The sequence below is a fragment of the Rhinolophus sinicus genome, chromosome 5 (genome assembly GCF_057876585.1).
Source record: "Rhinolophus sinicus isolate RSI-liver-muscle chromosome 5, RSI-T2T, whole genome shotgun sequence".
Taxonomy (NCBI): Eukaryota; Metazoa; Chordata; class Mammalia; order Chiroptera; family Rhinolophidae; genus Rhinolophus; species Rhinolophus sinicus.
Genome location: NC_142505.1, coordinates 88357681 through 88381486, shown reverse-complemented (window position 1 = coordinate 88381486; position 23806 = coordinate 88357681). Strand labels below are relative to the sequence as shown.

General features: G+C 39.4%; 2 protein-coding genes across 2 annotated transcripts; both read right to left on the bottom strand.

The window, feature by feature from the left end:
* Positions 1 to 10772: 10772 nt before the first annotated feature.
* Positions 10773 to 14247, bottom strand: LOC141567358 (serine protease inhibitor Kazal-type 9). The gene is made up of 3 exons (XM_088798903.1): positions 14196 to 14247; positions 13076 to 13104; positions 10773 to 11024 (listed from the first exon to the last, which is right to left on the bottom strand). The coding sequence occupies exons 1-3, from the start codon at positions 14245 to 14247 to the stop codon at positions 10893 to 10895; spliced, it is 213 nt and encodes a 70-aa protein (XP_088655029.1). The 3' UTR covers positions 10773 to 10892.
* A 4156-nt stretch (positions 14248 to 18403) lies between these two features.
* Positions 18404 to 23335, bottom strand: SPINK7 (serine peptidase inhibitor Kazal type 7). The gene is made up of 4 exons (XM_019734288.3): positions 23182 to 23335; positions 22282 to 22307; positions 21442 to 21566; positions 18404 to 19733 (listed from the first exon to the last, which is right to left on the bottom strand). Exons 1-4 carry the CDS (start codon positions 23300 to 23302, stop codon positions 19688 to 19690), a joined length of 318 nt encoding a protein of 105 aa, XP_019589847.3. The 5' UTR covers positions 23303 to 23335; the 3' UTR covers positions 18404 to 19687.
* Between the last annotated feature and the right edge of the window lie 471 nt (positions 23336 to 23806).

Genomic DNA, 23806 nt, shown 5'->3' with positions numbered 1-23806 from the left:
TTTCCTATTTAGATCAAAGTAATAAATATTTTATGATTTTTAAGCCATATGGTCTCTGTTGCAATTACTTGACTCTATTATTATAGGCTGAAAGCAGCCAGAGACAATATATAAACAACAAGTATGTCTGTGTTCCAATAAACTGTTATTTTCAAAAACAGGTGACTGTAGTGTCCCAACCCATGGATCAGACTAAATGCAAGGAGACCAGTAGATGGCTATTGCAATAACACAGGCAAGAAGTGAGAAGGCCTTGAAAATGGGCAAAAGCAACAAATTTAGAGGGAGAAAAAATTTTTTTTTTTAAATGAGGCACTTTAATTGCCAGTGGTATATCAGCACATGAAAGAGCAGTAAGAGACAGGATGAGTCCTGGTTTTCCCAGGATCTATGTTGATAGAAATGTTTAGATTGAACAATATGAATGTCATTATGGAGATCAAAAATGGTCAACTATTAGCAGTTTTATATGGTTTAATATAGCTCAACCTAATAGAAATACTATAAGCCTAAGATTGGAAAAATCATTCTCATGTAAGAAGTAGCCAACTTACCTTATGTGGAATTTTACCAAAAACATCTGAAACAAAACGTTTAGAAAAAATGATCAGATGAAACTAATGTCGTGTTGAGATATGAACAGCTAATTAGCCCATTAATTAATCACACAAATTAATAACCAATAACATCACAAGGTTTATCTGGCCATGCCTTGTTCCCAAACACGGTTTTCTTCCTCACCTCATGCCTGGGACACTTAGTGTCCCATCTGAGAATTCAACCTTAGCCAGTTCTTAGGAGGCAGAAGAGAACCCAAGCTTTTGCCTTTGGGACTGCATATCATCTACTGTTGGGCTGCTCATTGGGTAGATCCATTTTCGAGAAATGTCTAGTTCTTGATAGTCATCCTGGCTACCTGCTGATGAAATCTCAGATAACTGCCTTCATCTCTGACGATTGCCTGTGTTGAATATACTCTTTTTCTAAACTCTATCTGCTTCTAAGGAAGCCTTTTCCTTTGTTTGGGACCTTTGTGTCAACAATTGCTTACCCAAAGTATTAACAGTTCCTCTGCCTTCATATTTCACATTCTGTTTCACAGCATTGTCTTCTTTCAGCTGTTGCAGCGGAGCCTCCTCCTTACCTTGCCCTCCACCTGAGCCATGATGCCAGCAGGTTTAGTTTCACATAATAGGCGTCCTTTGTTGCTATCATTTTGCTGGAGTTAATTAGGAAGTGCTGAGCCCTCTCTTAAGATTTGATAACTTTGGGTTGTGCTCTATTAGTAAGCCATGTCAGAAACGGACACCGCTTTGTGCAGAAGGCATTTGTGTGTGTGTACACACACATGACATAACCAGTGTGGGGGGAGGTATGGTGGGAAAGTATTAGGAAGAAGAGGGAGGAGAGATGAAATTGATTATCAACTCAAAACACCAAATTATCTGTCAAATATTGACTTCACCTCTCATACATCACCCCCTAAAATATCTCCGGTCTGAACCTGTCTATGGCAGAGTTCTTGGAATATTAAAAAAAAATGGATTTAACTACTGATATTCATTGCAGTTGCGATAGTTAGTGAATTCTTTATCTCTGAGAGAGACTTCAAAGTTTCAAAACTTCCTACATCTAGAAAATAGTTATCATTGGCTTGTTACTTCCCTTGGAAGATCAAATGTTTACTTCCCTTGGAAGATCAAATGTTTACTCCCTCCCCAGTGTTCTTTGACAAATCCTTACATGAGAAATAGCCAGTAACCAAGACAACCACAAAGAAAACTTTCATCTTTTCCATGAGGAACAATGTGAGTCATCCACTGGACTTCCTTCAGTCAAGGGTTTCCTACCAAATCCTCCAAGGTTCAGTTCTCTTGATGAACAGGGGCTATGGCCCCATCGTGAGAACTTCAGCCCCTATTATGAAGTCACTTTGCAAAGGATCTGTTTACATGTGACACCAATGGCTAAGTCATCAAGTCACCAAAGACCAAGAAAACTTCCAGGAAAAATATTTCATGTTTAACAGGCTGTAGAGCTATTGCATGACAGCATGGTTTAAAATTGTTTTGACTGTTAAATTATTATTCAGTCCCATAGAAAACATTTTGTTTTTCCAACTGGCAAGAAGAAACAAATGTAAAAATGATGAATTTATAATGAGTAATTCTTGGGAACTTTTTCAAAATTTACATGTCTGCCTTTAACACCAGCTCAATCCAAAGTTGCTGATTCAGTAGGTCCAGAGTGTAACTCAGACATAACACACGAACACACACACACAGACACACACACACACACACACACACACACACACATTTAAATTGCTGATTCACTTCTTTGAGAACTGATGGATTAGGAGACCACAATTTTATACTAATGGGCTAATTTTCTGGGTCCTTTCTTTCCTTATTCCGTAAAGGTAATTGTTCTGTTCTTTAAGGGCAATCTCTTTACCCATTATTATTAACATATCTATTCCTACTTCCCTGGTCATAGAATTGACTGTCTCATACTCAACATAAAACCTATTTTAAAAATAACCAAGAAACATACATGGAAATGCAAGTCCATTATCTGTGACTTCTATTATACTTGGCTTGCATAACAGGGCAGGGGCCTGAGGCTCATGAAAAATCAGTAATTCTACACTGAAGTTGTGTGGTGACCAAGTGCAATGGGGTGTAGTTCACAAGAAAATCAGACCTAAGTCTTAAGGAAGGAAGTCTTTTAAAAATGCCATCAGTTCTCCAATTTCCCGGCACATGAGGTTCTTCTCAGCACTAGGGTTGGAATAATAAAGATGGACATTTTAGAACAGATAATTCTTTCAATTTAGTGACCAAGATTCTTTACTTAACTAAACTTTAGTCAGGAATCAGGCTCCTGAACTTTTTCCTGGGCCCATCTGTGCAATTCCTTGTAAAATCTAGCTTTAGCAAGAACCCTGCTAAGTCAGTTTAACCACAATTGTATTGTCTTATGTTATGTATTTGTATTATACAAATAGTATTATAGAAATACAATCATTTGCACTTCAATTAATTGTTTTGGTCAATTGTTATAATTGACAAATACAATTTTAAGATATTAAAAGTATACATTGTGATGATTTGATATACATATAAGATTCTGAAAAAAATTCTCCCATCTAGTTAATTAACACACATATCACCTCAAATGTTTATCCTTCTTTTTTTGGTCAGAACATTAGTTCTACTCTCTTAGCTAATTTCAATTATACAACACAGTGTTATCAACTATAGTCACATTTTACATTATATCCTTAAACTTTATCCATCTTATAGCTGAAATTGTGTAAGCACTGTATTATCGACTGCATTGAAACCTGGGAATCTAACCCCAGTGCTCACAAACTTAAGATTGTGTTATTTAACATTTTGTCTCAAAATAAAGAATTCATTGATGACAAGGATGGTCTTACTCATCATTGCATCTTAGGCCTCTAGCCCAGTGTCTGGCACATAATGCATAGGTAAATATTGGCTAAAAGATGGTGAACAAACAATTTTCTGACCACGTAAGATGCCTAACAATGAAACAAGCTCCTTTATGGAAGCCTGAATTCCCCATCCTGAGGGATACCCAGACAGAAGCAAACGTTAAATGATGACCTCTCAGAGATATAGAATAAAACTGAATAGAAAGTTGAAGGCTAAGATCTTTACTTTTTTTCAAGCTCTGAGATTCTGTGATTCTATGATTTCTTGATAGTGATAAAAATGCATTTTACAATGTCTTCCAGGTGAAAATATATGCACCTGTCTGTGACGCAATAGTATCTCAGAATTCTCTGGGCAGAAGATGGTCATGGGGCTGCTGCTGCCTGAGACAGGGGTAAGGACACTGGTGAAGGGGACATATACACTGAAGATAAACTCAAAGGCAAGGACAAAGGGACAAGAGGCAAGTGCTGGCCTCAGGGGGTTGAGGTGACCAAAGGTGGTGAAGTGGAGTCAAGACAGGTGACCTAGTACTGTCAGCCAAGCTTCCTGTCCTTACATTATACTCAAGCTAGAAATTCATCTTGATTATTAAATTATTTCTTAGTGGGGCTGGCCCAGTGGCTCAGGTGGTTGGAGCTCCGCGCTCCTAACTTCGAAGGCTGCTGGTTCGATTCCCACATGGGCCAGTGGGCTCTCAACTACAATTTTGCCAGTTCAACTCCTCAAGTCTCAAGGGATGTTGGGCTCCGCCCCTGCAACTAAGATTGAACATGGCACCTTGAGCTGAGCTGCCGTTAAGCTCCTGGATGGCTCAGTTGGTTGGAGCGCGTCCTCTCCACCACAATGTTGCCAGGGATGGTGGGCTGCACCCCATGCAACTAGCAATGGCAACTGGACCTGGAGCTCAGCTGCACCCTCCACAACTAAGACTGAAAGGACAACAACTTGAAGCTGAACGGCACCCTCCACAACTAAGATTGAAAGGACAACAATTTGACTTGGAAAAAAGTCCTGAAAGTACACACTGTTCCCCAATAAAGTCCTGTTCTCCTTCCCCAATAAAATATTTTTTAAAAAATATTTCTTAGTGATTTGAGATGGTAAAAACATGCTAGCATATTTGCTGAGCTATGAAAAGCCTTCATTTAGGAAAAGAAAATTTAGAACCAGAAAGTAGAAATAGGGATACAAGACCTCTCAAACCCCTCAGAAATACCCCCTATGCTTCTGGTTTAGGTTTTAAAAAGGTTCTGCAGACTCATAGACATGATAGACGTAGATTCTCCTCGATGTAATAATTAATAACAAAGCCTTTCAATGTCAGCAGTACCAGAGGAGTCAGCAGTACCAAAATACTACCCATGTTTCTGTGGCACCTAACGGTTTTCCAAGCATATTCCAATAAGAACAACAGCAACAGCAGCTACAACCTTTATATCATTTAACATTGTTAACAATTGTCATGCATATATGTTCTGAGTATTTTCCTTCCATGTTATTTGTTAATCCTTATAATAGTTTTGAAAGGTAAGTATCACGGTATCATCTCTAAACCTATGCAAAAAGGGCTTCATTGCGATGGAGTCTCAAGTTTCAGAGGGCTTCCCTCTGGCTCTTCTCTACCTATGCCTCTCCCCAGAGGGCTAGGAGCTTGTAGGACATCTGCCCTATACACACTTGTAATCTCCTTCTAGACTATACCGTGAAATCCTAAATTCCTGAACTTCATTTACAAGCAAACTTGATCCTGCTTACAAGGCCTGTGTAAACTTCCCCAGGTCTGTTGCCCCAAGGCAGATTGTATTGCTGGCATGCACACCCTTCACCCCAAAATGTGACCTCAGAGTGACTGTTTGCTGGGATTTGGGCGAGGCAGGCTTTGGTGTGCCTGTGCACAAGACTTTTCACGAGGCATGAGAGAACTGGGGGGTGGAGAGAGAAGACCGACTGCAGGCCAAGAGAGAGACCGGGGCTCGGGGGCCGACTTCTCCCATGTCACTATATTCCACTGAGGAACTCTACTGAATTTGAGAATTTAAAATTTCAAACTGAACTTCCATGGTTCAATGAAGCTATATTTGCTGAGGCAGGAGGAGAGGATTTTATGTGTGTGTTAGCTCTGAATTTTAAATAGGTGGGCTGAATATGTTGTAGACATACAGTACATGGGCTTCCATTTTACTTCTCCCCTTGAGCCCCCACATATTATGCATGTACCCCGTTAATGACTGCCTCAGGAAGGAGGGATCTCCGTCTCACTCAGAGTCCCAAGAAGCAGCTGCATGACTATCTGTTAGGAATCCCATAAAAGCCATCCTTCTTTGAGTGTGAGGATTGTAAGCATCAGTGTTTTGTATTTCTAAATAGTAATGATAGTTCTTATTGATGCTTATTATGCCATACCATGAATATTCTAGATGCTCTGGATTCTTGGCCTTGCTCTTCATGGGAACTTTCACGGAGAAAGTGGAAATAGTGAGGCCAGTTGAGAAACCTAATGACCTTCTCCAGCCTGCATCATTTTCTCTATAACGTAGGATGCTGTATGGATTAGTTTCTGGTCAATTTAGGACAATTTTAGGAGAAGAGTAAGTCTCTGTCCTTGAGGAAAAAGTGTCAGATGCCTGTAGATATTGGAGAAGGAAGAGAATGCCTTAAAGTCCAACATTGATGCTTTTCCCTTAGCAAATCTCAAATTCAAGGCCAGTTTATACTTGAGTGTACCTACTGCTTTTCTCTTTGTCCTCCTCCTTCTCTTTCCTCTCTTTTGTCATATATCATACATACAAAAGAGTAGATACAATACACATATACAATTTAAATGATACTACTAATAATATTAATTAAACAACAACACAAATGCTCGTGTGTCTATCATGCAGTTTAAGAAATAGCACAAGTAGCAAAATAGGTGAAGGGGAATAAGAGATACAAACTCCCAGTTATAAAATAAATAAGTCATGGGGATGTAATATACAGCACAGGAAATATGGCCGACAATACTGTAATAACCATGTACGGTGATGGATGGTTACTAGACTTATCGTGATGATCATTCCATATGGTATATAAAGATCAATCACTATGCCGTACACCTAAAACAAATATAATATTGCATATCAATTATACTTTAAAAATAAAAAACCCAAAGAACTTTGTTCCCTAGAAAAATACCAACACTAAAAATAAAGTAAAAAAAATTTTTTTTCATATTTCACATAGGAGAGAGAAAAAGAAAAAGAAACAGCACAAGCTGTATCTGCAACCTTTTATATGCTGCTTCCTTAACTCCCTAACTCAGGCTGCCAGCTCCCACCTAACTTAGCCCCGTCTTCTCCTCCAACAAGGATGCTACTCAATCACTAGAAACATTCCTCAATCTGTGGAGGAACTAACTTGGTTCTTCTGTTCTCTGCTCTTTAATAAATAATACAGGTTCCTCTTGTGATTTTCAGGCACGGCAGAATTTAGTGTGAAACTCTCAATACCATTAGGACGTCGAATACAAGTCTTTGAGTACATTGACTCTAAGTTTCTTTTGATGCAGTTTTTAAAACTCACATATATATGTACATATATGTCAAGCATGGTCAATTATCCATTTTAAACACAAAGATGAACAGGACTCAATTCCCTGCTCTCAGGGATCTTAAAACCAGAAAATATATATTTTTTCTGTTTTTTTTTCTTTTACCAAAAATGAGGGTAAGTTTTAAAAAGTCTTTCCAAACTCTCTGATGGGAGGCTGTGTATTTCCATTTCATTGCGATCAAACCACTTTGTTGACTTCTGTGGCTGTAATATTGACCATCTGCTCTAACAGAAGGTTCATAGTGATGTCTCTCAGAAGAGGGTCAGCCAGGGGTGATAGGGTGGGGTTGGGAAGAAGACAATGAGGGGCCAGAACCTAACATAGAACCATCTATTGCCATTGTGTTTAAGGGACAAATTCAGGACAACCACAGATTTTAGCTGTTTTTATTTTTGAAGTCATTCATCATTTGCTAATTATGTACCAGGCACAATACTATGTACTGTATGCCCATTGATTCATGCCAGTCCATAAGGAACTTCTGTTGCCCCCACTTTGAAGTTCAGGAACGAAACTCAGATGTTAAACCACGAACTCAAGGTTATTCTAGATTTGAGCCCAGGGTTATCTCCAAAGCCCCCATCTTTTCTTTCTTTTCTTTTTTTTAATTTCAAGTTTTTTTTTATTTTTATGCATTTTTTAAAAAAATTAAGGTTAATTGACATATTAATTTCATATGTACAACATCATGGGTAGATAGTTGTATATATATTGCAAAATGACCACCATCTTAACCAATGGTTCTACGTCTTAAGCATTTATATTATAACCAAATAATTTCAGTTGGAAAGGGTGGACACATTATTATCTACAGGGTATGGCAGCAAACATGGTAGTTCAGGCAATCTGTGGGCCTCATAAACAAGTAATAACTGGAACCCAGGCAGGCAGCCAAAACAGAGATAGAGCGACCAGGGAGGTGAGCGCCACCACAGAAGTCTGCCAGTATTTTGAGGAGTCTGCCACTGGACTCCATTTCTAGGAGAGGCAAAGTGGAGAGGAGGAAAGAAGCAATGAGCACAGCCCAGAAGTGCAAAGAACCAGAGGGTCTGGCTCCTCTGTGGGTTAGAGAGGTAGGGACCTCAGGCGGGGGAAGCAGCAGTGGTCAGAACTGAGGTCTTGCACATGTGGAGTGAGACTCAGTACCTGGGCTCAGGGAGAATGAAAACCCAAACCCAGGCCTCTTCTTTGCTGAGTCACTCAGGGCTTGGCTGGGCCCAGCCTAAGTGATTATAAGCTCTGAACCTATTTTTGAGCATTCAGTGCCTCACCTCTTAGGAAAGAAGCAACTGAGAATGATTGGATAGTTTCGTAAACTCTCCAGAAGCATTTTTCAGAACTCTAATAGTTCTTTTCCAGTGTTTAAGCAGGCACTCTTAAAAAGCTTAATTTTGTATTGACTCAGTGCTTTTTTTTTCTTTTTTCTAAGAAATTCTTAAGTTTTCAGGACACATCCATGTGTCTGTGTTTTGATAAGACATGTATTTGTAGATCTGCTTTCCATTTAGTGATGTGTACTCTTATTGTTAATTAAAATTCCAAAGTCATTGTTTCAGCTTAACTTGGTTCTCTGAGAGACAGGCGGTACCTATTCCAGAAAGACCGGTTTATGGGATGTAGTAGTGCCTGCTGTGCTTAAATATGAGGAAGAACTAATTTAAAAGGAAACAAGGTGAGATTGCTTAGATTTTGAGTAGGCGTCACTTCCAGTAACCGGTTCGGCAATGTATTTAATTGTTTTAGCTTTATTTTGTTTGTACATCTTTAAAATTGCATGGCAATTCTCTTCTCAGGTTACAAATGACAAGGATTTGCACGGTGGTGTTGCAAGAGTTGACTGTAGAAGATAGGAATGTAAAGATGAGTTTTAGGCTGTGGGTATGCAAGGCAACCACTCTCTATTATTTGTGTCTGTGGCTTCTTTTTATGGGAACTAGAGGAAGCAATTCAGAGTTTGGGTTGGTGCAGAAAGCAAACACTGCTTGCTGTACATTAGAGAGCTATACATTCTAAAGCCAGAGCTAGATCAGGAGTTGATACCTGACCTCCAGGTTATCTGGGGTAAGACACCATAGTTTCCTTGCTTGCTTGTTGATATAAATAAAATTCATTTTAACTTAATTTAGTTAATTTATGAAGCATTAATTGAACCCCTTCTTTATCTGTTCACTTTTCAGAACTAAGTAGTTCTCAGAAAACCTACTTTGCAGAACTTTTCAGGGATGTTTTTCTAACTTGAGAGAGAAGAAGGCAACACCTTCAGGTTCTTTGATTTTCTGTTTCCTGCTGCTGGTCTTAATTAGCCCTTCCCCTCCCCCCAGAATATGGCCCTATGATGGTCTATTAGATGTCACCCCAAAAGTGAAACTAATCTAGAAGACTCAATTCCTAAACAAAAAGAGTCAGACATGTTTATCTCACTTAGGTCTACTTTATTCTACAAAGAAATCAAGATGTAATAGTGGCGACATTATATGGGAGAAGAAATGTCTCTTGTGAGTTGGAATCACACGATAGACTTAACACGTTCCAACATGTGCAAAGCTAAGTTTGTTGTTAGTTTTCCTGTGGAGAGAAAATAGTAACAAATGAGATATACTGAAGGCTTAGGCATTTCATTAGCATCCAAAGTTCACCAATGAACCTCTGAAAATGTACCCAAGTCTCTCCACTTACTGATGTTTTTAACAGAAGTGACTGCATTTTAGAAATATGTTAGCAACTGGTGCTGATTACATAAAGACAATGTTCTAAATATATCACAGCTTACATCCCTGCAAACATATTTTAATGGGTTTTGTTTTTCTTTTAAATTTAAAGGGGATGCGCACATTTAGACACTTTTCATAAAAGATTGTAATTTTTTCTTACTAAAAAAGAAGCAGGGGTGGCCGGTTAGCTCAGTTGTTTAGAGGACAGTGCTCTTAACAACAAGGTTGCCGGTTCGATCCCCACATGGGCCACTGTGAGCTGCGCCCTCCACAACTAGATTGAAACAACTACTTGACTTGGAACTGATGGGTCCTGAAAAAACACACTTAAAAAAATAAAAGTTAAAAAAAAATAGCCCATTATTAAAAAAAAAAAAAAGAACCAGAACAAAATGTCGTATCTATTAGGTGTTTGTTTTCATCCATGTTTGTTTTGAAAATACTTAAAAGGAACTCTGTGTTTCTATAATACTGGTATATCAGTCATCATTTAATTTTTTTGAGCTGACTCAAATATATCTTACAGATGATTACTTTGTAATCTTTAAACTACTTTTGGCTATTTGATTTTCTAAATTTAATTTTTGTTAGCACTCAAACATATATTTTGTTGAGATATCATACTCTGAAACAGAACAAGATCTTAAGGTTTCTTCCACTATTGTCCCCCTTTTGTACCAATCATTAGGAGGCTCTACTGTATTCAAACTTAGTTGTTGAAGCTCAACAATAACCATTCTAATAGATGTGGACTCGCATGTCTACAAGGAGGGATGTTCCTTGTCCCTGGAAATAATCCAGCATACACTGTGAGAAGACTTGGTGACTTTTGTAGGAGTTTAAGCAATAAATTAGGAGGGGGAAGTTGAACTAGTTGACCCTTAGGTTTCCTTCCAACTTAGAGATGCTAGTCTTCTCTGATTGACTATTACTGCCAGAATATGTAGGGATATACATGACTCCCAAGTCCTATAAATTGGGGAATTCTGTTTATCAGAGTCAACTGATACAGGATGATTCACATATTCCTTGTGTCCTAAACCACTTCTTTGAATTAAGGCACATTTGTCTTAACACATAATTATTATGCCTTAAATATAGAAAATAAAAATATTTCAATACTTACACAACTTCAGAACAGAAGAAGCAATCATTGCGATAAGTCTTGCCATCAGATCCACAAATTGGTGCATATATTCTAAAACAAGATCTCTCTTCTCCTGGTGGTAACTTTCTATACTTACTGCAATTAACCTGGAAATACATATTAAAAACTTCCAATTCCTTCAACCAAATATTTCTTCCCAGGATTTAGAATTTTCCAAGCAAGTTCAGAAGGCTCTCAACACATTTGTTTCTTATTTCAATTGTCTGTCCTCATCTAACGTCTGAAATGTTTCTATCCACTGTAAAGATTTTTATAAGAGATATAAAATCATGACTGATAAATTTCTTTATGGTAGCTGGTAACCAAACCATAATTTATTTAAATGTACACTCTTTTCCATGGTACTGGTTTATGCATCAGTTCTCAACACTCACGGCACATTCACAAGTACAACCATTCTCCTGGGATCACAGAGAGTGGGATCAGTTTTCTACATGTTCTGCCATTTCTTTCACTTAAAAAGTTCTATCTAAATGCAAGTGTGAGATGTAGTATAGAAGTAAGTACTGTAGTTTTAATAACTAGTACATCACTGGTAACTTTTACCACTAAGTATTGGTAACAAATTACTTGCTATACACTTCACCGGCACATAGACAGACAAATATATTTTAACATTGTAGTTGAGAACCAGTGTTCAAAATTCCTGGAGCAAAGCCAAGCTGATGAGCCACTTGTGAGAGCAAGTAGGTGATTACCAAGAAAAAATTTTCTGGGCCTTTCATCTATGAGCAAACTGAAGAGTGTGGAGAGTAAAGTCAAACACACTGGAATTCAAATTCTGATGCTATGACCCTGGGACAATTAGTTTACCTCTCTAAGCCTTAGTTTCTTTATCTGCAAAATGAAGGTGATACACCCGCATTGTAGGATTAAAGTAAAAAATATATAACTGAGAAGATATGTGTAAAATACTTAGCACTACAGAGCATGGAAAATAATAAATAAACAATAGCTATTATTTCCATCCCTTGGCTTTAACTTCGAGGTCTACACAAACTCCAGCTCTATACAGAAGATGCTGCATTTCCAGCTCTTTCTGTCCCAGAGTTCCAGCCATGATATTTAACTAATTGTTGAATATCTTCACTCGGATAACCTGAAATATGCTCAAACTTAAAGTTGAATTCCTCCTCCCCTTCAGATACGTAATTAATTTATTCATTCCTTCAGTTACTATACTCCATGTACGTCCTAAGTTTTAGGGCTGAGCTGAGTGCTAACAATACAAAGGTCAGTAAGTATGGCGTCAGAGCAGAAGGACCTCAGGCTAATGGAGCAAAACAGAAAGTGTAGAGCTCCACGGTGAGTATACGCCAGCATGAATCCACTTCCTCTCCTTACCTGCTCAACCCTCAGCACCAGAATTGATGGAATACTCACACTATGACCAGGAAACTACCAAGGCTTAATATTCGATAACCCTTTTTATTCTCACACAACTACCAAATCATGAAGGACGGCTTGAATTCAGCCCTGTCAGGGGCTGAAATTTATATTCTTAACCTTATGATTTTCTTTAATAGGTAAAGGACTCAAAGAAATGAAAGGGGGGGCCTAGGCCACAGGGTCACAGAGCTAAAAAGCTTGGACTAGAACCCAAATTGCCTGACTGCTGGTTTAAAAAATTTACAACCCCACCTAGATTTTCTCAACAATAGACATTACTTAATATAAGCCATAAAGGAAAGCTTAAGTTAAAATCTTCCTTCTTTAATAGAGAGAACAAAGACGTGTGTGACTTATTTAAAAGCTGTAAGAATTATGGCTTGTTCTTACTGAGTTTTACTATGTGCTAGGTACTATGCTAAAGCCCTTTTCACACACTCTGGCTTTAAGTCTCACAATAATCTTATTGTGAGCACGTACTGCTGCCTATGGCCACACGACCAAAGACCTGGAATTGAAGCCCAGGACTTTATAAGTCTGGTGGTTGAGGTCTGACCACTTGGCTTCATCATCTCCATTTTAGGAAGGTATGTCTAGTTTTTGAAATAAAAGCAGTTCTGATACTTAAAAAAATAAATCTTCAAACACGTAGACATTTAATTATATGAGTCTATAGTGCCAAAAATGTCCTTACTGATGCTGGCTTTAAAAGTAAGTAGGACTTTCATATCAAGATGGATGCACTGACCTTCTGACCGTATTTGGCACATTCCACATCTGTAAGAAAAACAAGTACAAGTGAAAATTAAACTCTGGAAGAACCTAATCTTTGATTTATGTTTTAGCTCTCAACCTGTCATAAAAATATAAGACTCTCTTCAGAACTGTGTATCAGCACACTATCAAAGGTTGAAGCTCAACATTGATCTTTTTTTTTTTTTTGGAGCGGGATTAGAGTGTAGCCAAAAGGATGGAAAAGCTGTTATAATAATGAGGAGTTTGTCTTATTCTTTCCCATCTCATAATCAGAGCTTAGAAAAAAAAATTTTAAATATGCAAGCACAGTTTATTAGTGATACATTCTCAGGGAAGAGAACAGGCCTAGCCAAGGTGAGAGAGAGGCATAGGCTCCCAGCATTAGTGATAACATTCTCAGGGAAAAGAATGGTCCTAATCAAGGTTGGGGAGATGTGCGGAGAGAGAGAGAAGCCTACGTCCCTGGTATTAGTGATACATTCTCATGGAAGAGAATGGGCCTAGCCAAGGTTGGAGAGAGAGGTGTAAGCCTCTGGTATTAGTGATATGTTCTCAGGGAAGAGAACGGGCCTAGCTGAGGCAGGAGAGTGGGGCAGAGGGAGAGGGAGAGAGAGAGAAAGGAGGAGAGAGTCTAGAGCTTAGGAAATTTTGAAAAAAAACAATAACAGCGAGTTTTATATTTAGGAAGTGTCTGCTCTTATATAGCAGGCAGAGATGGCAGAAATTGGACCAGTGGTTGAAAATTCAAAGGAGGCATATTTTAACTCAACAGTGGAAAGAATATTTCAAGCTGTCAAACAATGGAGTGGACTATTTTATGAAGAAATGAGGGAGGTCTTCATAAATAATAATATCAAGTCAAAGCAGAGTTTGGATGAACAATTCCCAAAGAAGTTACACAAAGTGTATGGATAAGAATTTGGCCTTAGTTGTCCATTTAGGTCTGCTCAGTGCCTGAGATAATATGATTTAGTGATTTATTGGGGGAGGGAAAAATGCATTTCAGAAAGCTTTGCCTATTTTCTATATGATGGGTATATCCCAGAAGTGGGCAGAAGATGACGTGAGCTATTGGTATCAGGGCAGGGCAGTGCTATCAGGGAGATACTCACTGAAGATGGTTGTAAGTGCCAGAGCCATGAGGACAAAGGCTGTTGCTCTCATGATGTTGAAGTGGCCAAGGGCAGTCAGATGGAGGCAAAAGAAGTGACTTTCCGGGGTCTGCCCAGCCCACTTGAGTGCTGCCTTATATACTGTCAAGAGTTCCTGCCTCAAATGTGAAATAGCTATTTTACAGAATCCTGGGAAGTGGTCAGGAACACCTGATAGGTATGGAAATTCTTTTATTGTGACAGCCAGATGATGTTACATAACATTTTAAGAGATCATAGGAACCAATAGAGCTGGCATTATTTCTTTACCTCTTTATGTCCTTAAAACTTTGAGTGCTTTCACGTCTGTTACACAATCTGATCTTCAAAATAAATCTGTCACATAGTTATTACCATGAGGAAGTGAAGATACAAGGAAGTGATTTCACTGGATTTACTGTCCATTCTTTGTTGTACTACTTTATCCAGGAACAGTCATCAGCATGGCAACTTAGGTTTTGACACTTTCCCAGATTCCCCTCTTTCCTTTCTTCTCCAGCATCAGATGGGAAATGTTGCCGGTTGAGACTCCAGACAGCACAGAGAAAAGGCACCAAAACCCAAGTCTTGATTTAACAGAAACAAGCAATGTTTCTTGTTTCCCTATAGGGTGTTCCCCTATTGCATTAGGGGTATCATACTCTTTATGGGAGATAGCTTTCCCAAGAATCCCAAATTTGGGGAGACGGTAGAATGGATGGAGCTGGTGAGTATTCACACTACATTTAGCTGGTGGAGGCTTTATCAAGAGTCCTTAGGAGAAGGCCCCCTCAAGGCCAACAATAAAGAGCTTTGTGGCCACTTTAACCAAGAATGGGTCTAGTGGCTGCAGTGGCTGGACTGTCACTGAAGTTTTGGCCATGATTCTCTAGTTTCCAAACACAGACTGATGGTTCAAAAATCAGATGTTAACTTTGCCCTGGGCCGTGGTTACATACATGGCCAGTGACATCTTCCACTAATACCTTTCAATAGACAAGCCATCAATCATTTGGCTGTGGTTTAAATAAGGTTAATTGTACTTTGGGCAAACTATGCTTCATTTGAAACATTTGAGAAAGGCTACAAGGACACTTATCTTAGAATGTGTCAATTTTCAAATAGAGTGACTCTATGAGAAGATCATGGAAGCAGCTCTTGCAATTTTGGTAGACAGAGTTGGAAGACATTGTCCATATTGCTAACGGAAGTAGTGTCAAACGCTGGGAGACTAAAATCCATATTTGTTTCCCTTCAAAAGGATAAAGACAGCTGAAATGTGTTGGTCTGAGAGCAGGGAGGGCAAGTGTCATAATATTATTGAGAACTGGAACTCTGAGAGTCTGGCAGACATGAGTTCATTGCCAGCTCCACTATTCCCTACATGAGCTTGTGCAAGTAATTTCACTGTGAATCCTTAGGTTTTTAAATCTTCATTTGATCATATAGTAACTATGTGCATTTACTCTGGCTTAGAGGTCATATTACAACTTGAACATAGCGTGATTAATGAGAAACTTTGCCTCTGTCTTCATTGCAGCTTGACAAAGACTCTCTTGGGCCACACTTTAGTTAGGCTCCTCTGAGTCCTCTTCTTGACTAGATCTTGACCTCACCCCGGCCTTCCCCCACACCTTTGGCCTGCCTCGCCCTTAGCATAGGTCTTAGCATAGAACCCTGCTAAGTAACCCCCCACTAGTGATATTTGATCACCCTCACTATCTAATCAAGTTCTTCACCCCCCACTTGTAACGTATAAGCCCTTGGCCTGCCTTCAGCAAGAATTGTTAGTCCAATTTAGCAAGAATCCCCCTACCCTTGATATCTCCTGTTAGGAATTTTCCATCTACTGAGTTCCTTATTCCACTCCTTGGCTATAAATCCCCTTTGTATTTGGAGTTGAGCCCAATCTCTCTCCCCTATTGCATTGGGGTGTTCAAAGCTATACCCTGAATAATGTCTTCCTTGCTCTTTTAAGAACTGTCAAATAATTTTTCTTTAACAAGCTTATGGAATAAAGTTAATAATACCATGTTTCCCAGAAAATAAGACCTAGCTGGACCATCAGCTCTAATGCATCTTTTGGAGCAAAAATTAATATGCGACCCAGTATTATATTATATTATAGTATTGTATTGTATTGTATTGTATTGTATTGTATTGTATTGTATTGTATTGTATTATACAAGACCCAGTCTTATATTATAGTAAAATAAAACCGGGTCTTATATTAATTTTTGCTCCAAAAGATGCATTAGAGCTGATGGTCTGGCTAGGTCTGATTTTTGGGAAACATGGGAGCATTGTCATCATAATCGCATTGTGCGTTCTAAATGAGACTGCATATGTAAAGCACTCATTTAGGGTCTGGCACATATTAAGCTCTCAACAAATGTTAATTTTGATGACAATGACCATGATAATGAAGAGGATGATGGTGACAGTGATCTGGAGAAGAAAACATTTAGAAAGCACTTAGGAACCATCTTAAAATAAGCAAGGGATGGGATCTTTGAGGCCTTACTGGAAATAATAGATCCTGACACGATAGAAAAAGAAACTTTGTGATGATCTGAGATGTCTGATCATCACTAAAGGTAATGGGAACCTTATCATTTTAAGTGTCCCATTGGAGACCAGGTGACTAACCTTCGGGAATCCTACAGAGGTGATTCCTTTATTGAACGAGAGAATAGCCTCTATCTATATTTTTTTACCAACAGATATTCATTAGTTAGCTTTCATAACTAAAAGTGACTCCAATATTACAAACAAATTAAGCTTTTAATATGTAAGACACCCTTAACATAAATAACTTTTCTCAATACCCACCTGATTACCCAAGCCAGAAACTAGAAATCTGACCACAATATGCATAACTACATGCCATTAAATACCTTCATCTCTTTCATTAAACATTTTCAATTAATTACTGTGTCTTTGCCAATTATACATCCCAAAATACCAAATTCAGTTTCTTATGTCTATCACCTTTGCCATGGATTTATTGATGCGCCGAAAAGCTCTAATCTTGAAGGTTTTGCAGTAGTCCAGGTACAAGATTATGGAGATTTTCACTAGAGTGGGTGATTTGGAAGTAGTGAAAAGTGATTAGATTTTGTAGCTATTTTAACATTTGAGCCAACAGGGCCTGCTAATGGATTAGATGTGGAGTTAGAGAAAAAGAAGCATCATGGAAGCCTCTGAAGCTTTTGGTTGGAGCAACTGATGAATGGTAGTATCATTTCCTGAGATGGGGGATGCTGCTGAGGGAGCAAGTTGGGCAGCTGAAATTAAAAGTTTGGTTTCAGGGGCCGGCCCGGTGACTCAGGTGGTTAGAGCTCCATGCTCCTAACTTCAAAGGCTGCCGGTTCGATTCCCACATGGGCCAGTGGGCTCTCAACCACAAGGTTGCCAATTCAATTCCTCGAGTCCCGCAAGGGATGGTGGGCTCTGCCCCCTGCAACTAAGATTGAACATGACACCTTGAGCTGAGCTGCCTCCCGGATGGCTCAGTTGGTTGGAGCGTGGGCTCTCAACCACAAGGTTGCCAGTTCAATTCCTCGAGTCCCGCAAGGGATGATGGGCTGTGCCCCCTGCAACTAGCAATGGCAACTGGACCTGGAGCTGAGCTGCGCCCTTCACAACTAAGACTGAAAGGACAACAACTTGAAGCTGAACGGCACCCTCCACAACTAAGATTGAAAGGACAACAACTTGACTTGGAAAACAGTCCTGGAAGTACACAATGTTCTCCAATAAAATCCTGTTCCCTTCCTCAATAAGCATCTTTAAAAAAAATAGACAAATAAAAGTTTGGTTTCAGATATGAGCATGGTAGGTGTTCAATATATATTTTTACAAATTGAGAAGTTGTGCTCAGTAATTAAATCCCATGCATTTTTTTTTTTCAAGTTCTGTGCCTCTGTACTTACTTTCCCTTTACCTGGAATTACTTGTCCCCTACCCCACCCACACTTATTCCGATGAATTACAACTCAAGAGGAGGCTTCCTCAATACCCCAGGCAGAATTAGACTCACCTTCCTCTATGGCCTCATAGCAATTTAGAAATGTTTATGAAATACTAACCATAAATTGAGCAGTATACTAATCACTAGTATATACTGTACTATATAAAATGCTATGAAATAATAGATGAGCAAATAATGGGCTGTCAGGAAAAGGTAGCAACATTTATTGTGTATGTGTCACATGTAAGGTGCTTTGTATTATTTAATTATCTCTATAAAAGCTCTATAATCCGCATAGGGTTTAAGTACCCACCCAAAGTTATATAACTTGCAAGTGACAGAACTTGTTTACAAATCAACCCCTGACTCCTCAGCCATAGCTCTGCCAAACCAAATGCAGAGAAGTCTTCATAGGAGGAACCTGAGCTGAAACCAGAAGGATGAAGGCCATTTCCAGCAGAGAAAACTGTGCATACATAGACACAGAGGGCTGGGGGACACACAAGTGCTTAAAGTCAGAGTTCTTCAGAGATCATGGGGGAAATAGAGGCTGAGCCAGAAATACTATGCTCATGAATCTGGATTTTATCCTGTAGGCAATGGGTAACCAATGAAGGATTTTGAATAGAGACATAATAGAATCAGATCTACCCTACAGAAAGAGTACTCCAATATAGTACCTAGTATAAACTTATATCACAGCATTTATTAGAGTGCATAATTGTTTTTTAATTCATGTTTATCTCCCCCTCTAGAGCCTGAACTTTAATTGATCTGAACTCCATTCCATCATTGATCACGTGTATTTGTGTATGTGTGTGTGTGTGTGTGTGTGTGTATGTGTGTGTGTGCGCGTGTGCATTTTTTCTTGAAAGCCACTTTGGATTCCTTGTACAAAACATTCTCCTGAACAACCAAATTTGTATATTCTTCAGTTTTCTTTGTAAATTGAGATAGTACCTTGATCTACGAAAATAATTCAAACGAAAGTAAAGATAAAGGATCTTGAGATTATCCTGCTAAGTGAAATAAATCAGACAGAAAAAGTCAAGAACTGTATGATCTCACTCATATGTGGGATAGAAAACAAAGTAATAAACGAACGAGACAAACAAACAAAAACTCATAGACACAGACAACGGTTTAGTGGTTATTAGAAGGTAATGGGGGAGGGGAGGAGGTTGGTAGAAGAGGGTAAAGGGGGTCAAGTATATGGTGATGGAAGGAGAATTGACTCTGGGTGGTGAACACAATGCAATATACAGATGATGTATTACAGAATTGTACACTTGAAACCCATATAATTTTACTAATCAACATCACCCCAGTAAATTTAACAAAAAATAATAAAAAAAAGAAGCCTTTGGGGAGATTGCATCTATCTCTGCACCTTCCTCCCCCCAGAACTTGGCCATGGTGAGGGCGAAGGCAGTCAGAGCCCAAGGACGATGAGGATGACACTGAGGATTATCATTGCTCTGCACCCACATCTATGGAGAAGTTAACATCTTCCTTCATGAAGAAACTGGACCTTTCCATCACTTTTCCTATGGGAAGACATGGTTAACAAGATGCATTAACACAAAAGGACATTTTGTAAAACAGGTGAAAGGAACTATAGACATTACGAGACAAAACCTCATTTTACAGTGAGGTACCTGAGTCTCTGAAAAGGAATGTGCTTGCCACAGGCCGTTTCTGACAGAGGCAGAAGCAGAATTTCCCTAATCCAGTGATACCTCTACCCCACCTGCTGCTTCCACTGATCCCAGAGCCCAGGCTCATCACCCAGTGTCTTAAAACAACAAAGAAGGAGGGATTCTGACAGAGAAGTTGCAGTGGTCTGCCCCTCAGCCTTTCCTGGTCAGCAGGACCTGTGATGAGAATGGATCCTGCCTTAGTGAGGAGAGCGTTCTCCGCAAGTCCCCTTCAGTGCGCCTGAACGAAAGCTAGTTTCTAGGTCCAGGGCCTAGTGTGTGCGCATGGTGGAGAAGCTTCCCTTCGGGGAAATAAATGTTCCTGCACAGGAATAAATATGTAGACATATCCTTCTGGTCTCAGGGCCTAACCTGATATTCTAACTTGTTAAGATAATCACAAAGATGAAAACCACAAGATCTAAGATGTGGCCAAAATCCAGTGGTCTAAAATACACGTAGCGTTATCAACAAACAAAGCAGACTTGCTGTAAAACAGTAAAGGCTAAGTTGCCTGTTCTGCACCGAAGAAGTCACATCTTCCTAGTTGTATTGCCTTCAAAAACACTGTGCAGGTCAAACAAAATACCTAAACAAAACATGTCCATGGATTTACGTACAAGTACTGGCAGTTTACATCCCCCTATTTTAGATAAGAGAAAAATATATCTTTGCAGTAGCTTTGTCCCCTCTATGCCCCTTAAGGCTACAGATATTTAGAGCCACTAGGAAATTGAGGATAAACACCCTCTAGCCACAGTTTATCCAAGGAACAAGCTGTATTTACTGCCTCTTATAAGTCATGTAGGATAGTGGATTTCAATTATTATTAAAAAATTTTTGTTTGTAAATTTTATTTATTTTTATTATTTATTTAATTATTTTCAGTTAAAGCTGACATGAAGTATTATTTTATATTAGTTTCAGGTGTATAGCATAGTAGTCAGACATTTATATAATCTATGCAGCGATTCCCCCCAATTCCACCTGGCACTATACATAGTTGTTGCAATATTATTGACTATATTCCCTATGCTGTACCTTACATCCCTGTGACTATTTTGTAACTACCAATTTGTATTTCTTAATCCCTTCACCTTTTTCACCCTGCCCCCCAACCTCTCTCCACTCTGGCAACATCCGTTTGTTCTCTGCACGTATGATCATCATTTCAAACAAGATATTGCCTGGAAGTCCACTACTTAAAATAGTCAAAAGCTGAGCTTGGAATTGGAGACCACCCCAAATGATCCCCTTAATCCCTGTGGTGACTCCTGACAGCACCTCTGGGCTCTGGGACAGCTATTTGAAAACCCATGGCCCCGTTGGATTACCATAATTGACAGGAATTAGAGGTTCTGTGATGGAAGGGACAAGCTGGCAGACATGGGGGCCCAACCCTAGTCTGACTGTGAGGCAGTCAGTTTTCTTTCTCTCCCAGCTGCTTCTGGGTGGGAATGAGTAGAGTTTATGGAGAGTTAAGCAGGCTCATGGAGAGAGGAGAGGTTTGTGGGGGAAGACACGGGCCCGGCTTCTTCTTCTTCCCCATGATACTCACAAGCTCTCAGCACACAAGAGGCATTTATTCCCATAGGTGATGTAGTCAGAACCACAAACAGGCATGTAAGTGATGGGGCAAGGGATGGCCACCACTGGGTACTTCTTGTAAACGCTGCAGTCCACCTGTGACAGACACATGTGAGTACTCTGCTTTTCTCCTGGCCCCTGAGTGAGGGTGCCCTGGCCTCTATAGTACAGGAAGCAAAATACCATCCTAGAAGTCCCAGCTCAGATATTCTGATGCTGCTAAGGCTACTTCTATCAGTAGTGTTATTACCCCTATGACCAGTACTAGTACAACTGGTGCTACTTCTATTATTACTAGTGCATTCAGCTAATAATTCCTGAGCATTTCTATGCCAGGCATTAAACTTAAATCTTACAGGAATTTTCTTTGTTCAACCTTCAGACCAACTGAATAGGGTAGGTTCTACTATTGTCCTTATTTACAGATGCGAGAAATGAAGGCTTAAAAGAGAGAATCTGTATAACATAAAAGCTAGAAAGTGGTAGCATTGGGATTTGAACCCAGAGCCTGTGCAATTCACCAGGGTCCTGACTCTTACGTGGTGTCCATTCCATGAAGACTTCACCAGCCTCTCAGCTGGAAGCCATCTCTTCCTCACTTCACACTGGAATACCTTTTAAGGCTATGGTTATGTATATGTATGTCACATTTCTTCAAACAGCAGAGGAGATTTCTTTATCTGCATCTGCCTTTACCTTTTATTACCCCTCCAACCATACTGAATTACTCCTACATATATATTCATAGGTATTTGCTAACTAAAAGACAGTTAATAGGAATTGAAATGAACATGCAATTCCGTACACTCACCATAGTTATAGACAGATTAGCAGCTTCTGAAAGAGAGATACAGATGGAAATGTTAAAAATAAAGACTTGAAGTTTCATTAAGTAATGTAAATGAGATCCTATAGATTAAGACTCCATTTCCTCTGGCAATGAGTCTATGCACATACTCCATCCTTACACAAAATTCCAATTGTTTTCTGAGGAAGCCAAATGGCCAATGGGTTAGGTAAGCCCTTGGTTCAGGAAAGAGAATGACCCAAATTTCCGCTATTCATTATTACATGGGGTGTTTTCTGGAGCTCATTGTGTCTTTGATAATGGTTCAAAGTCAGATAGCAATGGGCAGTATTGCAGTCACCACTCCTAAGTAGAAGCACCTTCTCTGATATTCTCCCCCTCCTAATTGATATAAAGGAATGCAATGGAATGCCTTAAAGGTGTTAGAATATTATTTTATCTAAGTAATTTTTCAACCAGGTAAGAGTCTAATTGTTGACTCCTGGCCTTTGGAGAATTGTGTTTTATGTCAGTCTTCCTGGATTGATTTTGAGAGGCAGCCGTGTTTTTCTGCATCTTTGCACCAAGGAATAGTATCTAATAACAGGAATAGTATCTAATAGTATCTAACAACTTCCAGTGTCCTTATGCAATGGTAGTCTTATGAAGAAACTAGTTCATTTCTTTGTTCCATGGATAGAAATAAAAATCCTTGAAAGGGAAGACACTAGACCCAAATCCCCAAACTCTAGCAGAGACATAAGATTCTCCCTTTCCAGGCCAGGGCTGTTTCTATTCTAAATCAGTACATTTTCTATTCTAAGCCAATAGACTTTAAATCCACATGACCAGACATTTCTCTCAGATGCTCACATCCCAGGAGAGGTTTTTGGAATAATGGGCACCGTCTACGCCTTAACTCACCTGAGCTGCTGCAGAAGCAGGTCACTGCACAGAGCAGAAGGAGACCCCCAGCGACCTTCATGGTGGAGGTGGCTGTGAGGCAGGGGCTGCTTGGGGCTGTCACAGCAACTGCACCAGCCATGTTCTCGGGAAGGGGCCATGTTTATATGGCAATGCTTTGCTTCTCCACCTTTCCTATGAGGTCATCCAGAGTCAGTGCTGGCTGTGAGAGGCTCTCAAAGCACAATGTCACACCCTGGGTGGGGTTGCTGTCCTTGTCACTTAATTACTACTTCCTATCTGACCAACACATTAATTACATGAGGTGAGAAGTATTTTTCTGTCTGCCCTAGAGGTGGGGACTGTGACTTAGAATTCTATACTTCATTTAGTAGAAAAAATTAAGTATAGGCTGCTTGGCCTAGTTATGAAATAAATAAAAATATCAAACTTTATTTCACAAAAATGGAGACTATTAAACCCAGATTAGGCAGATCACACTTATGTTTATATTTTGGCTTCCAGGGAAATATTGTTTTATTTTTGAGGCAATGGGACCTTGTGGAAGGAAGAATGACTTCAGCATTAAAGAAATCTGGGGAAGAGCGTTGACATTTTCTGTCTGTGTGATTTTGGATAAGTCACT

Bases quoted from the DNA above. Each gene is read 5' to 3' on its own strand.
- SPINK7 (XM_019734288.3), bottom strand. From the start codon at position 23,302: ATGGCTGGTGCAGTTGCTGTGACAGCCCCAAGCAGCCCCTGCCTCACA. The intron at 21,567-22,281 runs GTGAGTGTACGG...TGTCTGTCACAG, and splicing joins CTAATCTGTCTATAACTATG to GTGGACTGCAGCGTTTACAA. The intron at 19,734-21,441 runs GTGAGTATCATG...GTCTTCCCATAG, and splicing joins CTCTTGTGTGCTGAGAGCTT to GAAAAGTGATGGAAAGGTCC.
- LOC141567358 (XM_088798903.1), bottom strand. From the start codon at position 14,247: ATGAGAGCAACAGCCTTTGTCCTCATGGCTCTGGCACTTACAACCATC. The intron at 13,105-14,195 runs GTGAGTATCTCC...TTTTTCTTACAG, and splicing joins GGCACTTACAACCATCTTCA to ATGTGGAATGTGCCAAATAC. The intron at 11,025-13,075 runs GTCAGTGCATCC...ATGTATTTCCAG, and splicing joins GTGCCAAATACGGTCAGAAG to GTTAATTGCAGTAAGTATAG.